The sequence below is a fragment of the Acinonyx jubatus genome, chromosome D3 (assembly GCF_027475565.1).
Source record: "Acinonyx jubatus isolate Ajub_Pintada_27869175 chromosome D3, VMU_Ajub_asm_v1.0, whole genome shotgun sequence".
NCBI classification, from domain to species: Eukaryota; Metazoa; Chordata; class Mammalia; order Carnivora; family Felidae; genus Acinonyx; species Acinonyx jubatus.
In genome coordinates, this window is record NC_069392.1 from 1,548,935 (window position 1) to 1,565,788 (window position 16,854).

Consider the following 16,854-nt stretch of genomic DNA (forward strand, 5'->3'; position numbering starts at 1 on the left):
CCCCCGGCCCACCCTCGGGAGGGAGGCTCCCAAGAGCCCCGGGATGTCATCCACCACAGTGTCCCCAGAGCTAGGACGCGCCAGGCACACAGTACACAGTAGGCACTGAATAAGTAACTGGTGAGTGAATCCCAGGGCAAGATTTTACCCACGTGTCTCTCTACAGATTTTTGTCATGAGACTCAGTCCCGCTCATCTCCCACAAGCAAAAGACCTTAGGACTACACTTCATCTTAAGGACATTAAGATTTTATTTCATAAAAATTACAACATATTTTCACTCCTCAGTGGCATCCATCGTCTTTCCTGTGCCATAAACTACTCTAAACACACTGTCCTTTCCAATTTCTTATCTTTGGCCAAATTACGTGTAGATAATAAAGCACCGCAGAAGCCGAAATCTATAGCCTATAAATAAAGTGCACTGCTTTCCTTCATTAGAAATAAAAATTTGTTCATTACTTCCCTTGATAGATTAGCTATGTAGAGCGAATATGCTGAGTTTAAAACAAAAGAAATCCATCTAAAGTGAAGACAGTTCCTTACTTGATTTGCTTCACCAGAAACAAAAGAAACAAAAATCCAAGTGTAGACCTCAGGATACAGTGTTCTCACTTCTAGGTGCTCACGGGCCTGACAAGGATGCCCGTGAGTTACAAGCGATCTGGTTTCTGGAGTCATGAGGAGAAGCCTGGGCAGGGGCTGGGCACGCTCGGACTTCTCACTACACATGGGGTCTCTGTGGCGGTCGACACCCCAGCCCGTCCCCAGGGGCTGCACAGAAGGTAATGGACATTGTCACCCTGTGCCGAGTCGCTGCTGTGCCCGGGGCCTCACTGGGACAGAAGAACAAAGATTCCCTGCGGTCGACACGTGGCTCTGTGTGCAGCCCCTCCCCACGCAGGAGACGCCTGTGGGTGACTGCTGCGCCCACCGTGACGGGGGCGCGTTACATTAGGAAGGCACCCGACCAAGATGGAGAAGGTCCACAGAACCATGGAGAAAATTCACTCCGAGACCCAGTGGGCGCACGGGGCGGGAAGGGCTTAATGCTACCACGGTCACAGTTTTACAGGAAGATTTTCCAGTATCAGCTACGGGTTTGAACTTCTCACCCACGCATCTCACAGACCCTTAGTGCTGACGCCACGGTCACAGCCAATGGTCACAGCCTGCTTCCGAATATTCGGTGGCGTCTGGGTTCACATCTAGGGTCAAGGACCCTGCCCGCGCGTGGAGGGGTAAGGGTCGCTCCCATCTCCTACAGGGCCGAGTCCCAGTCTGCAAAGCAACATCAACAGGAAGACCCGGCCACCGTCAGGCCACCGTCCCCGGGTCCGTGGCTCGGGTGGCCGTGCGGGCGGCGAGGTGTGGTTGCCATCACAGCAACGCGGAACCCACCGCACCACCCTCCACCGCGTCTGCCCGTTATACACAGACGGGTCTGTGAGTGACCAGGAAGCAGCTCCGGGAAGCCGGGCCGCGGGAAGCCAACCGCAGGCCGGCAGCCAGCTCCCGGGGGCCGCGGGCGCAGGGAAGGCTCAGGTGCTCACGGCGCGGCCCACATCAAGGCCGACCTTGAGAGGGACCGGAGCATTCCCAGCAGCGGCCCACCTGGCTCTCTTCGCCCGCGGCCGGGCCTGAGCGGCCAGAGACCCCAGCCCAAAGCCCCGGCCCCGCAGAGGCCTGGCAGGGGTGGCACGGCCAGAGCGTGAGGGGCCCCCCCCTCAGCTGGCGCTGGCTCCTCGGAGCTTGTTGCAGCTGATTCAGCAGGTCGAGGACATTTCTCACGCTGCCCACACGGCCCGTCCGCCTCTGCCTGACCCTCTGGGGGCTTCCGCCTCCCCGCGGGACCCTCCCCTTTGGTCCCGAGGCCCCATCGTGGCTCCCAGGCTAACCCGCCCTCCTGGTGTGGCAGGCCCTGGGGCCTGTGCGCCCATGGCAGGTGCCCCGGGGGACAGTCGCTCGGCCACAGGAGGACCAGAGCCGGGAGGGCTGCGGGCCCGGCGGTGGGCTCTGTCACACGGGGTGGGTGGGAGGCAAGGAAGCCTGTCCCGGGGGCCACGACCCCCACATCCAGACAGCAGCGAGGAGAGGGTCTCGTGGTGAAGGCAGAGGGCTTCTCGTGGTTCGTCTGCGGGTGTGTTCTGAGCAGCAGGATGGCAGCTGCAGCCTCCCTGCTCACACGGTAGACAGGTCCACACGGTGTGCAGATTGGCTGCTCTTGTCCCAGGGGCTGAGCCTGGTGGACACTGTGCCCGGCCGGGTCCCGTTCATCTGCAAACCACAAAGGAGTGAGCTGAGAAGACCCTGCCCCACGATGGGAAACCAGTCCCGGCGGGCGCGGAACCGCCGGGCTAGAAAGCCGCATGAGGCTCCCCTTGAACCCGCCGGGCCCCCATGCTCCCCGAGGAAGAGGACCCTGAACTCCGAGGCCACACTGCTCTCTGCCTTCCGCCCAGGCTCCTCGGTCCCGCGCCTGGGGGCTGGCGTGCGCCCTCTGCCACGCGCCCGACCGGCCCTGCACTCTCCACGTGCGTTTACCAAGCACACCTCGTTGCTGCCGGAGGCTGCGGGGTCACGGCAGTGAGCAGAGCCAACCAGGTCCTTGTTCCCGGGGGTGTGCACCCCGTGGGAGGCAGACAACGTCACGCTCGCACAAATAAGCAAAACGGTGCAGACGGAGGCAGCGCAACACCACACCGGGGGTGCCATTACTCCGCACCACCTGGGAGGCTCTTCCCGAGGACGGGACCCCTGAGCTCAGCTCGGAGGTGGTGGCGCCACGAGAACGCCCGACATGTGCCCCAGGCGCCCGGTGGCCCTGCCTGCATCTCCGCGGGAGGCAAAGGAGCCCAGTTGTCAAGAGCCCCGAGAGCCAAGACCCCAGTTCCTGGGCATCTGCAGAGGAAGGAGACCCCTGATGGCTGGGCTGTGCCTGGTGACCGTCCTGCCTCCCTGGGACACCAGCAGAATGCCCGGGGCCCGCCTCCTGGTCAGCTGATCCTTCCATCCTCCTGACGCAACACAGAAGCACTGCCCCCGGGGAAACGGGCAGGAGAGAAGGTCGCGTGACACTACCAGGACGGAGGACCCCGCTGTGGGCATCACGTCACCCAGAGCCCACGCAGCCTGCAGGCCACGTCAGGTGTGAGCAGGCTGAGCAAGAACCGCCGGTGCCCGGGCCTCGCCGCCACGACCCACATGGGCAGCCACCTGCACGACGTGGCCCTGCCGAGAACAGGCTCGGGGAAGGGACGAGAGGCGCGCCGGGGGCTCTGGGTCTCGGAGGCCCGCGAGGGCAGAGGCCTGGTGAGCTCAGCGCAGCCGGAAGCCGCCTCGGCTTTCCAGGTAACAGGGACAGCGCAGCAGACGAGCGCCTGCGGGTCCACGTGGTAGGGGTGCAGGTGCTCGGGACAGGATCCAAGCGAGAAGCGGGGGCGCAGACGGGACGCCGCGTGGCACTTACGATGTCAGAGCTGAAGGGCTTCGCGTTAGTGTTGCGGTTGGAGCTACTCGTCAGGGTCCAGACCTTGGTTTTGTGCTTGAAGGCGGCCCTCACCTTCGAAGGCAGACAGCGGATTGGTTAGGAGCAATTTCAGTGGTGGGAACAGCAACAGTAACAGATCTTTCTCAGAGGTCCCTAGGAATTCGTGCCGAAAGAGAGCCCCGGGACACCAGCTGCAGGGCACGGGCAGGGTCTGGAAGCATCAGGTCCAGACTCACTGCCTCATCTGGCAGGTGCGGACCTTGTCCCCATCACCGTGCCAGGGCCGCACAGGGAGAGAGCTGGATCCGGCCTGGCCCCTGCCAGCCTCGTCACGGTTCTGCACGGGGCACGGGACACACTCAACAAGGAGCGGTGGAGGGGGCAGAGTGTGACGGCAGCAGGAACAATGGAGATGAAAAGCCAACAGACGCAGGGTAGGCTGCACGTGGCCTTCTCACCTGCTGGACCACAGTTTCGGGCTCTGCCGGGCTGCTCCCTGGTCTTGGCAATCATGTGAGCCCTCCCCCACCGGTCACCATCATCCTCAGCGACCCCTCCGCCCCTCCCCCACCTCCCCTCCCTCGCTGCCTGACCCAGCCCTGTACAAACGGACCCTCTGCAGAGCACCCAGGTGGGGTGGGAACTCTGCCTAGTACAAGTACGGATCCTGAGGGACAAGGCCTGGAGCCTCTCCCCTCCCCGAGGCCAAGTGCACGGCAGGTGCAACGCCCACACCGTACTGAGAACGAGCCCACCCCAGCTGCCCCAGGGCCTGTGGAGGGCCTGTGACACAGTCCCCCCAAACCCCGTGGTCTCGAGGCCTCCTTCTTACACCCCAGATGCGTTCGGGGAGGACTGTTGGGAGGCCACCTGCATCTTACTGTCCCTGACGTGCCAGGCAGCAGCGAGCAGGTCCAGGGCGTACAGTTCGGCTGCCTCCACCGTCCCCATCCCTCCCCCCTGCCCTCCGCAGAGCCAGCAGGGCCCTCCTGACGCCAGGAGGGGGACGCTGAGTGTTGCTCAGCAGCCAGAAGTTGAGAGAAGGGCTGACGGAAAGCAGCCCCACTGCACACAACTTGTCGCCCCTACCAAAGCCTATCCAGGGTTACGTTCCCAGACACCGGCCTGACGGGGCAAGACGGTTCCTGCGCCCCGTGCCCTTTCAGAAATGAATAGCCTGCTTCGTATCATCAGGAAGTAGAGTAGACATACCTCTGAATTCAGGAGACAATGGAAAAGGAAGATGAAAAACCCCTGGGGAGGAAGGGGAGAACACAGGATTAGGGCCCTTGCGTTTTATCGTGGCACTTTCCAGGGCTTCCTCCCAAGGCCACATGGGCTCTGGAGAGGTCCTGGCACGGCTCAGTGCCAGGAAGCCTGTAGGTGAGCTGTGTGCCAATCCTGACACTACGGTTTGGAGCCCCCGAGGATGGAGGGGCATCCCGGGTCCCACCCTGAAATCTAACCTAGAGGCGGGCACCAGCGCGACGGCCACGCTGTTTGGGCGAAGGCGTCTACAGAGGTGGATTCCCAGACAGGGTGGACCCGGGAAAGAGCAGAAATGCTGGGAAAGGACAACGGCATGGACATCAGACAATTCCTTAAACTGAGCCCTGGTGTCCTCATCTCAGCACGATGGTAACAACGAAACAGGCACGAGAATGAGGATGTCCCCCAAGCCCCGGAGACAGCTGCTACGTGTCCAGCGCTAGGCGACCCCTCACACGAGTCATCTCATTCAGCGCTGAAGCAGCCCCGTTAGAGGGGCCCGTTCTCGTTGAATGGGGGAGGAAGCCGGGATCCAGAGCGGAGGGAGGTGGCCCAGGACCCAGGGCGTGTAAGGGCTACAGCCAGCAAAACCAACGGTCACGTTCTTCTGTGAACAACCACAGGGAGACGATGGGTGGAAGCCTGTTACAAATTAGAAGCCTGACGCTCGTCCGTGAGAGGCGGTCCCCGGTCAGGAAGACCCGGACGCGGTGTGACTGCACAGCGAGGGCCGGTGGGCCGTGCTCGCGGCTGCCAGGATCCAGCCTTCGGCTCGACCGTGTGGGCTGTGGGTGGCGGTGGGCACCCATTTCCACCCTTCCTCGGGGGGGGGGGGGGGCTGTGTGTCTGGGGACGCAGGTCTGAGCACCCTAAGCCTCGGGTTTCCAGGCTGCTGACCCTTCCCTGCCCGTCCACGCGGGGGACACGTGTGAACCCAGACCCGAGATACACGCCGCCGCCGCCTCCCCACGCCCGGCCCCCTTTCCAGAGCTGCCCGCAGGCTGCCGTCTTCCCTCTCAGGCCTGAGTGTGCCTCTCGCCAGGCCCAGCCACCAGCGGGATGAACTGGGTGGCGACCCCGCAGGCCCCGTGTGCTGGGCGCCTGGCGTGCACCCCATCGACGCCTCTGCGCCCGGCCGTGGGGCAGGCTCACGCCGTGGGCCCCCGGGGGGTGAGGCAAGAACAGAGAGGGGGTCTCCCTCCCGCCCCGGTGGCGGCCTGCCGCGCCCATCTGCGCGCGCGGCGGCCGGCCTCCCCCCGGAGTCCGCAGGCTCTCACCTGCAGGGAGTTGAGGACCGCAAACGCGTACTGGAAGACCACGGCCTGGCTGTTGACAGCGAGCACGCCGAAGACCCACGAGGTTCCCAGGATGGGCAGCAGCACGGCCACAGCTTTGGCCGTCAACCTAAGAGACAAGTGGGTGGACGCGGCCACTCTGGCGGGGGCGGGTAGGTGACGGTGGGTCTAAGGGACCGGCCTCTCGACCGGAGGCCTCTGAGCGGGAGCGGACACGGCCCTGCTGGGGGCCAGGCCTGGGCTCCGCCCGGTGGGTAATCTTGGGTGAGGAGCTGACCGCTCGGGACCCGAGACGGGGTCCCCACCCAGCCGGCAGCTCCCCTACGGTTCCCCTGCAGCCGGCACTCTGCACCCGGCAGCCGGCGCGCCCTCTGGGCACCCTCGCTGACCACCCCGATCCGATGGGAACGCCGATCCCGGGCACCCACGGCGGAGAGCGCAGCGCCAGGCCCCGGCCGGGCGGACCCAGCGGGGTGGGAGGCACGCCCCGCATCAGCCTCGCAGGCTCCTTCTCGGAAGGTGGGCTCCGTGATGAAGGCACGCGGTCCCTCCCGCGTCTGCAAGCCCGGGGCGGAGCTGGCACGGAGTCAGTGCCCACCGAGCGCCAGCCGGACCAACGTCTGACCCCAAGATGTCCTGGCATAGCACACTGTCTCCCCGACCTCTGAAACAGCCAGCTTTGCACACCAGGGCTTCTGTCCCAGGGCCTCAGCGGGCAGCCCGGAGACAGACGTGAGCTGTGCGCTCAGTTCGGCGGCTGCCTGCCCCTCGTAACTGGGCACGGTGACCACACGTCCGCTTCCTCGCTAGACCGCGAGCTCCCCCACAGCTGGGCTGGGGCCTCATCCCCGCGACCCCAGAGCGTGGCACCGCACCAGGGCCCGGTGGGCTCTCGGGACGTGACCCCTGACTGAACGAGTGAGTGAGTGAGTGACGGACAAACGCACGAGCAGGCACAGGTGCCTCACACGCGTCCAGCAGCTCCGGGAGGAGGTGCGACACGGCCACACTGAGCCTCCCGGTCGGATGCCCGAGATCCCTGCCCTGGCAGCTCCCGGCCACAAACCCTGAAGGCCAAGGACGGTTCACACAGGTCAGCTGCCGGGGAAGCCGCAGCCACAAGTTTTCTTAAGGTCACTGCAGTTAAAACCCTCGAATCTGGGAACAAACCATCACGGACCACTTAAGCTTCATCTTCAGATCCTGGAAAACCCGTATGTGAGAGGAGTGGCTGTGAGAAATGGGTCTCAAAACGTGCTGGCTTTTTCTTAAAAATTGAAACATCAAAACAGAAGATCTTGGGGAGAATACGTCCAGTTGAAGCTCCCTGAGGCCTCTTGTTAACTGGGCCGGGGCTGTCGGGGTCCCCTCGTCACGTGCAGAAGGAGCAGGAGCAGGGGGGGTGGAGTCCCTCCCCAGAGACACCTGCTCCTCCTGCAGACGGACCAGCCCGGGAGCACCTTGGGCAGCTGCACCCAGAGGAGTTCCCTCCGTGCGACAGCCCTTTACAGACGGGAGAGCTGGGGGCTGCTGGCAGGGCCGAGGCAGGACGGAACCCGCGATCTTCCTCCTTCGCCCCCGCAGGTGGCCTCTCACCCTTGGGGTGGAGCTGTCCCCAGATAGCATCCAGTAGCCCCCATCTTTCACATATGGGGCAGTGAGGCTGGGCCTGGTCAGAGGAGCTACATAACAGGCAAGCCAGGATGTGAGCCCAGGGCTCCCCAGTGCCCCCCGCCCGCTACCTGCGGGCAGCTGCGTGTGGCCGAGACCACCAGCGATGGCCCAGAGTCCAGCTTACTTGAAGGCACTAGGGTCCCCATGGATCTTGTAGTTGTCCGCGCTGATCTGTGAAATGACCCTGGTCACGGCCACGAGGATGCCGACGTTCACCTGCACAAGGGGAGCAACGGAAGCCAAGGTGAGGGTCCTGATCCCACCCCACCCCCCTCGCTCTGAGCGAGCAGATGGCGTCACTGCAGAAACGTAACCCACATGGGTCCCTGAGCGTTTACCTCCACTTGGCACACAGACGAGCACCTTCTGGGAGCCCACGTCTGTGCCGAGAAAGGGCAGCCATCCAGCCCATTCTGCCCCCAGGCACACAGCAAGGGAAGGCCTGGGGTTCAAACCTCATTTCAGCATTGCTCACTGTGTGGGACCCCACGTGATGTGCTCATGGCCTTGGAACCTCAGTTTCCCCATCTGATGAGAAACAGTGGCAACGCCCACAGCGCCAACAGATCATTGAAGAGATAAGAACTCGCACCCATAAAGGCACCTGCCACTTTCACTTCCTGGCCCCACCCAGGCCAGCAGCCACGTGATCCTTGGAGGACACAGCGCATCTGCCTCCTGGCTAGGCACCTGCTGGGAGGCTCCCCTTGGGGTCTGTCGGGCAGGGGTGCTGAGGAGGTCTCTGCAGAGCCTCAGGCACAACCTGTCCCCTCCCGAGCAGCTCTGCAGGGCGCTGAGCGAACCTGGCAAGGCAGAAGGCAGCAAGGGGGAGCGAGAGCCAGGATTTCCTTCTGCTACTGCAGGATCCAGGCCCGTGCTGTGGCCGGGACCTCTCTCCTCCCTCTGCAGAACCCGGAGGTCAACGACAAGTTCGCCCAGGAGTCCTGCTCCAGGCCCAAACCCTGTGTGCACGGTCAGGCCTGACCACGGGCAAGGACAAGGCCTCACCGGCCGACCTCACAGGCAAGGCGGCCCTCCCCCTCCGGCCTGGTGCGCAGAACTGCAGGCAGGGGCTCAGGCCTCCCACCCTGGCGGCCATCCCCACGGGCCAGCCCTGGCACCTGCCTCCGAGGCCTCCTAACGGGGGCTCCGGCCTCAGGCCTTCCTCGGGCTCCACTGCCGACACCACCTTACGCCCGGGGCCTCGCAGCCACTCCCCCAGAGTTCAGTGCTTCCCCACTCCTTCTCCGCTGTCAGCCTCCTCCCGGCCTGGCCACCTGGACTCCAGGGCTCCGTGCTGGGGGCCGGGAGGGGCCCCGGCCTGTACCACTACACCCCGCCAAGAAGGCTCAAGTGCCACATGCAAGCTGGCTGTGTCTTCACCGACACCTCAACCCCGGGTGGCCCGGCTCCTGGCTCCAGACCCACGTCACTTGCCCTCCTCTGTCGCCTGCACAACGAGGACCCTAACAGAGTCGCCCGGGGTCAGGGAGGACGGAAGAGGTCAACGATGTGAGTTCACCAGTGGCAGAGCCCTCCACCCCTCCTCCCCAGCTAATCGTGTTAGGACACAAGAAACCACACTCAGCCACGTGGAGAAAGGGCCACAGAGACGCAGTGACCGCTTCAGCGGTTTCCGCTCTGAGATCAGCGGGCAGCTCCCCTGCCTCTCCCAGTGGCGCGAGGGCAGGGAGGCCAGGAGCCCACGTTAAACCACGGGACTCAGTTCTCTTGAATGACTGCTTTTCAGCTTTATGCCTTCGGTAAAACCTAGAGTTCTGAATCCCGAACCGTTTGTGTTCTTACGCGTACGATTCTGGCAGGGCTTTGCGTGCGTTTTGAGGGGAGCTCACCCTGGTTCCGTCTGACACCCTGCAAGCCCGGTCCCATCCACTCTGCGAATTTACGTCCTGGGTTCCTCGACCCCTGGGCCAAGCCGAGGCCTGGTCTGGAACAACAAGAGGCTGGAAACCACCTGCCCGTCCGGAGCAGGCCGCGGGTCGGGGGTCACAGCCCGCCGGTTCTGCAGCCGCTCCCCCCCGCCACGCTGCTAAAGCCAGAGGCCAACAGACACGGTGAGGAACGGGCCCCGGACGGCGAGCACACGTTCACGTTCGCCGGCATCCGCGGAAGGCCCCGAGGAGGCACAAGCAGTCGGCGGGCGTGTCTGCTGGACGAGGGGGAAACGGGAGCGGAGGGAGATGGGGGCAGACGGTCCGGACACATTAAGCTTCCTAAGCACGTGTGGTAAAATTCCTAAGTCAAATGACTTCTCGTCAACCGGCACCGCATGAGCAGGAGCCTCACCCCGCCCCCGCCACTGGACGAGCTCACGTGACTCCCCCCCACCACTGTGGGAAGTGGGGGGGGACACACAGCTGGTGACCGATGGGATTTCAAGCCCTCTGTCACCTGCTGGCTCTGTATGAAGACCCAGAAAGAAGCGTGGCAGCAACGGTTAAGCCACCGGCATTTCTGGCTACAATTTGTCATCACGTCCGTCTCTCCAGAGATTTCTCTGGGGTTTGTTTCCCCGCCTCCTGGGCTCTCTCCCTGCCTGGGTCTGTGTGCTTTCATCTGGCAAGCACTCTCCTGGCCTCCATAGGACAGTCCCATCTGCCGGGACAGTCAGGAGGCGCTGAACCCCAACCCTGCGACCCGTTCATTCAGGGGGAGGCTGCGGGTTTGAGACAAAAACACCTCGTGTTTCAGGAACATCCCAAACAGAAGTGGGCCTCCCCCTGGCCCTGGCCACTCATCCTGGTTGGTGCCTGGTCGCCGTCGGGAGAGGCCCTGGGGTGAGGCACGTGCACCACGAGAGCGGGTGTTTCATCAGCCAAGCGCCTCTGGGTGACAACGGCCAACAGACGCCGAAGGAATAATTCATGGGCTGCGTCTTAGCAAACTAGATGGGGGCGGGATGTGCACTGCAGGTCATGTGACCACTGATGGCGGTGGGGGGGGGGGGGGGGCGGAGCCCAGGACAGGGCTCTGGGGTCTGCACCGCGACCTGTTCCTTGGCCTTGTGAGACGCTGTCGGGACATACACCACGACTCACGGGGAAACCATCACATGTAAACATACAGAAGACACCACTGTGTGCATCGACCTTTGTCCCTGTGGACCTCTGCGTCTGGGCATCTGTGACTGTCGCTGTCGCCCTCTATATCTGTGCCTCTACGTAGACAGGACCACCCTGGCTTCTCAGAAGAGGAGGTCCCAGAACTCCCGAGATTCTCCCCAAAACTGGAGGCCCTTGCCCCATGGAGCCTGCACTGAAGAAGCCCCTGGGGGATGCAGGCGAAGGTGACCCTGTCACCCCCGGGGTCCCTGCCGTTGGGGGTCGACAGCTTCTGCAAAGCCTGCTGATCCTGTGAGCCTGCACAGAACCTAACTGGAGTCATTCAGGGAGTGGCATCCACGTCGCTTCCTCATCAGGATGTTTGTGCAGTGACCTGGCGGGCTGTTACTGCAAGGGGCTCACTTCTGCCCTTTCCTCCCCAGCTCGAGGCCCGGCAGGCCCCGGTGACCCTTCACTGTCCCCCAAAGTCCAGCTGGGGCCAACATCACCAGAACGGCACGGACCATCCTCCCCAGACCAGCCGGCCCGGCCCCAGCCAGACCTCTTTCTTGAGCATGTACTCACGTGAGTGTGCACCCAGAGAGCACTGCACGCCCCACACGGGCAGGGTCGGGAAGTGAGGCGGACGGCATCTGAGAAAATGGGGACATGACTCCCGGCACACAAGCAGGGGTCCTCTGAGGGGATAAGAGGCACCCCCAAGAGCCAGGCCAGTGTGAGGCCCGACAGAGTGGGCAGGACCCCCCGCTGCAGCCCCTGGCCCTAAGTCCGTCCACATGCTTTTTCTGTGACGGGCCAAACAGGATGTTCAGCTTTGTGAGCCAGACGGTCCCTGTACACAACTCAGCTGCTGTAGCACAAAAACCACCACAGACGCTTGTAAGTACACGGCAGTGGCCACGTACCCACAAAACAGTCCGTAAGAGTGGACAGTGGGCCACACTGGCCACGGTCAGTGGACCCCTGCGCTTGGCTATGAAATCACCGAACCCCTTCTCAGCTCGTGCCTCCTCCCGCCTGGCCCCAGGGTTCTCCTATGTCCCCTCGGAGCACCACTGTCCTCAAGCCGCCTCCCCAGTGGGATCACCTGCGAGCTGGGAAAGGGCCAGGTCCAGTAAAGCCAAAAGGTGGGGCTCAGGTGGGAACCAATAATTCCATCATGTGACAAGTTTGAGGACTGCTGCCCCCGAGGGTTTATGGCTGACATCCAGAGCGGGGACTGGACGGGGCCAGGAGCTAACGCCCCCTCAGGAATGGTAACGGTGGCTCCAGCCAGCCTGGGGACCTGGGATGCTGGCACCCGGTACTGGACCCCATGCCGTGGTGGGCGCTCCTCCGGGTCTCCAGCTGTCACTGACCAAAGTCACGTTAAAACTCAGATCAGCCGGAAACATCTGGGAGGGGGGGCCACTCCCGCCTGGGCCTTCAGGTCTGCAGGGTGGAGGTCAGTGCAGACACAGAACAGGGCACGTGGTGCTCACACGTTCAGCTACTTCCTTCTTCACCCTTGTCATTAACGTTCCTTCAAACCACCCCCCCCCCCCCGCCATGTCCATGCTCTGACCAGGGGGGCTCAGTTACCAAGGGGCCTGGAGTCTGTTTTGAGCCTGTTTCTACCTTTGCACTGAGCAGGTGAATTGTCCTCCCGGACCCCACAGAGCGAGAGAGAGAACACAGGATCCGACTGAAGCCCCTGTAATCCTCTAAAGTGATTTACTCTGGTAAAGTGACCGCAGCCGAGCCTCACACAACCCTGGGAACAAGGGACAGCCCCCGGGGACAACCCTAGGGTTCAGGGACAGCCCCTGGGACAAGGGATAGCATCGGAAACAGGGAACAGCCCCTGGATTTGAAGGCTCCATCACACATGGACACATCACCTCCTGCAGCTAAAGTAAAATCAGTTAACAGGGGAACATGGGCCACCTCTGAGCTCCCTGTTAATGAAAGGAGGGGCGCTCCGATCCCCAACCCCGTCCCTTCCTGACCTCTCGGCCCCTCCTGGAAGGAGACTTCCTGTACAGAGCAGGTGTGAGATCCGCCCTGGACGTGCACGCCCCGCCCTGCTGGGTTCTGCGCCGGGTCGGGCTCCTCTGAGCTCCTCTCCCCCGAGGAAGCTCTTCTGCCCACGGTCCGTCCCCAGACGGTGGCTCAGCCTCCCAGGGCGGCGGCCGGGCTGTGGGGGCCAGGGATCACCGGGACGGGGCTCTGAGCCGGCAGTGGGGGGGAGCTGCACCGGGGTCCTGCCCGCCCTGCCCGCCAGCGGGTTCACTGTTGGCCCCAGAACACCGGTGGGGGGCGACGTTACTGGGTTACTCTGGTCTCACCACGGACCCAGCCATTTGATGGGAGCCCTGAATTCAAATTTAAATACGACAACAACGAAACCGTCAGGCCAACTCAAGGGGTGGGCCACACAAGGCGTTTCTGTGGGCACGCTCGCCCCTCAGAGCCTGTCCCCGCAAGCCCTGTGAAGAACACGAGCCTTCGTGGTCTCCGTCAGCCCCACGCTCGGCACCGGAACAATCTGTCCGCCTCCTTGTCGTCCCGGACTCCCCAGAATGGGCCTCAAACCTACCCCTCTCTTCTTCCCAGGCCCCGCCTGAGGCAGGGTCTTCACCCCTACATGCTGGGGTCTCAGCAACATCTTCCCACGTGGTCTCCCTGACCCTGCGCCCCCCACACCCTTGTTCCCCTGGGCAAAGGTCAGCCTAGGCGTGTGCCTGGAGGATTCTGGGGAGACGGCAGCCAGCACGTGCCTGGTACCTCGTTCCGACAACTTCCACGGGACAGATCTGTGGGCTGGTGGGCGGAGCTGCAGGGCAGTGGCGGGGACAGGCACCCCCGGGGAGGACCAACCCTCCTGGACACAGAAGGGCCGAGGGGATGGGGATGGGCGTTCACATGTGGGTCAGCACCCAAGGAGCAGAGACCGTTGGGTCTCTGCACTTGCGGAGTGACCCAAGGAGCGCCGGGGCCGGGGCTGTGGACGAGGCCGTGGCCAGGGGCTGTGGCCAGGACATGGCCTATGGAGGATGGGGCAGCCCTGGCCGCCCACAGTCCTGCACAAGGAGCCTGAGGGCAGGGTGCCCGGTGGGCTCCGTCGGTCGAGTGTCCAACTTCAGATCAGGTCGTGATTTCACAGTGCACGAGCTTGAGCCCCGCGTGTGACTCTGCTGTGAGCGCACAGCCTGCTTCGGATCCTCTGTCCCTCTCTCTGCCCCTCCCCTGCTCACATTTGTTCTCTCTCTTAAAAATAAACAAACATTTTTAAAAAAGGAGCCTGCGGGTAAACACCTGGCCTCACTCCCCTCCCGCCCTCCGAGCCCCTGCCCCCACAGGCCAAATGTGCCCACGGCCAGAGAGCAGGAGCCGGGTCCAGGCCAGCCCCCGGGACGCGGCCAGGGCCGCAGGGGCATCACCCCGGGAGGGGCCCCCACCGCCCTGTCACCCAGCCCTCCCCGCAGAGCCCTGCTGGGCCCACACAGCTCAGCGCGCAGGCCACAGCCGGGGCCTCTGCTGCCTCTCCTCTAGCACAGAGGCTCAGGCCCCGTGGCCAGGGAGGACCTCGGAGACTCTCAGGGCTGCACAAGGGAAGGAAATCACCCCCATCGCCGGGCTGACCCCAAGCACGTGTCACCTGGCAGGAGACACAGCCAAATTGATCCTGCGCAAGGACACGGCTCGTGTGTGGGGCCAGCACCACCCGCTGTCCCTCTCACCCCGGACATCAGTGACGCCACGATGGCATCCCTCATCTCGTCCCTCTGGAAAGCCTCCGCCGAGAAGGCGCAGCCCCGCTTCCGAGCGGCGTCTGCAGAACGTTCGCCGGCCTCTTCCCTCACATTCACGTCCAATCACCCACCGGGGCCCACGGCCTCGTTGGTGCCCAGGAGCCCGGGACGAGGCCAGCCGAGCTCTAAGAGGAGCCGCTGGGGAGAGGGGCGGGGGATTCAGGGGACCCCTGCCCCATGCAGGGGTGCAGGGGGGAGCAGGCCCCGCTGACTGCCCGCAGGGGTGACCTGTCCTCAGACGGTCGGCTGAGATGACAGATGGGGAAGCAATGAACGAGGACAATGAGGGACAGGAGTCCGTGAGGCATCCCCCCCCCAACCAAGGCAGGACTCCACACCCTTCAAAGGCAGCAGCTCACAGGCAGCACCACGGCCTCGTGACCACCCTGGGGTGTGTGGAGAACACATCCTGGGGGCCCAGCAGAAGGGGTGCCCGTGGAGAGCGTGTCCTGGGGTCCCTGTGGGGGGTGCACACAGAGAGCATGTCCTGGGGTCCTGGGTGGGGGTGCTCTGCAGAGTGTCCTAGGGTCCCAGCGGGGAGAGTACAAGTGTGAGTCAGCACACAGCCTGGGGCCCCGGGGTGAAGGTGCACAGGGAAAACGTGTCCCAGGTTCTTGGCCCGGGGGGCGTGTGGAGTGTGCATCTGGGGTCCCACGTGGAGCCGTGGAGATGACACACTGGGTTAGCGCGGGGTGGGCAGCAAGGATGTGGGGAGGCCCCCGCGGACCACCCCTTCCTGACATCAGCGCCCTGCCCCCGTGGGCCGACACCCAGATGGGGCGGCAGAGACAGAGACGCCCGTCCCCAAGCAGGCCTCGCACCAGATACACACCCAGGTAGTGGCCAGGGTGCCAGAGCACAGCCCCCCCGTGGCTTTCTGGGGAACCCCCAGCTCTGGCCCCCCGAGCGGTCACGTGACACTGGCCTGGCCGATCATCCGCCTCCTCAGTGACTGGCTCTGGGACAGACACGTGACCCCTAGCAGCCAATCAGAGCGTGTCCCGGGACTTCCTGGGACCACTGGGAACAGCTTCTCCCCCCTCCGCCCCATCACAGACCTGCGGGACGCGCGAGGAGCTGACTCTGCCTGTCTCCGCCAGGGAAAGCCTGCCTCAGGTGCAGCCCGCGCCAAGGCAACGGACCCCGGGGCAAGCAGCAGGCTCCGGCTGACGTCACTGGGCACCTGACCCCCTGCACTGCCCATGGCTGAGCCTTTTCTACTTATGGGGGTTCAACCTGCTTTGTGTCTCTGGGGAGAAGGGGGAGGGCAGGAAAAAGAGGAGGAGGAGAAAGAGGGCGAGGGGAGGACCATGGGGAGAAGAGAGAGAGAAGAAACAAGGGGAGGAGGGGAGGGCAGAGGGAGGAGAGGGGGAGGACCAAGGGGAGGATGGAGGAGGGGAGGACCAAGGGGAGGGGGGAGGAGGGGAGGACCAAGGGGAGGAGGGAGGAGGGGAGGAACAAGTTAGGAGGAGGGAGGAGGGGTGGACCATGGGGAAAGACAGAGGAAACAAGGGGAGGAGGGGAGGGCAGAGGGAGGAGAGGGGGAGGACCAAGGGGAGGAGGGCGGAGGGGAGGAACAAGGTAGGAGGGAGGAGGGGAGAACCAAGGGGAGGAGGGAGGAGGGGAGGAACAGTTAGGAGGAGGGAGGAGGGGTGGACCATGGGGAAAGACAGAAGAAACAAGGGGAGGAGGGGAGGGCAGAGGGAAGAGAGGGGGAGGACCAAGGGGAGGAGGGTGGAGGGGAGGACCAAGGAGAGGGGGGAGGAGGGGAGGACCAAGGGGAAGAGGGAGGAGGACGACGATGATGACGACACCCACCAACACCGATGCCCTCTGGGGCCAGGACTTGTCACGCCGCTCACCCCACCCACGCCAGTACCCTGGCTTGCCCTCCACGAAGCAGGAAGTGGCATCTGTCAGACAGCTACTTCAGGGGCAAGAGAGACATGACGTAGAAGCCTGGTGACACCTGAAGGGAAAGACGCTCCGTCCGCCTGCACCCCTACTACTAACCCTAACTTTGTGGGAAACCACGTGCGGGGGCACTCCGGAACCCTCCTTTGAGGAACCACGGGGACTTAGCCAAGACTGGCCAATGCCACCCCTGGCATCCCCCAGTCGGGAAGAAGCGGGGCCCCGACCAGATGGGGCCGCACACCTGCGGGGTGCAGGGGCACCCGGGACATCCCCACACCGAAGGGAACCCCGTGACACTGCAACGGTCCCATCCCACGCGTGCGCTGCCCCTC

General features: G+C 63.7%; 1 protein-coding gene across 5 annotated transcripts in view; it reads right to left on the bottom strand.

The window, feature by feature from the left end:
- Positions 1 to 233: 233 nt before the first annotated feature.
- ADGRD1 (adhesion G protein-coupled receptor D1) overlaps positions 234 to 16,854 on the bottom strand; it is a 124,212-nt gene continuing 107,591 nt past the window's right edge. For all 5 annotated transcript variants that reach the window (XM_027044286.2, XM_027044287.2, XM_053206590.1 and 2 more), the window contains 5 exons: positions 7,853 to 7,944; positions 6,037 to 6,163; positions 4,703 to 4,744; positions 3,470 to 3,562; positions 234 to 2,277 (listed from right to left, as the gene is read on the bottom strand). In XM_027044286.2, coding sequence (XP_026900087.1) covers positions 2,182 to 2,277; positions 3,470 to 3,562; positions 4,703 to 4,744; positions 6,037 to 6,163; positions 7,853 to 7,944 — 450 coding nt within the window. In that variant the 3' untranslated portion in view covers positions 234 to 2,181. The remainder of the gene's footprint in view (positions 2,278 to 3,469; positions 3,563 to 4,702; positions 4,745 to 6,036; positions 6,164 to 7,852; positions 7,945 to 16,854) is intronic.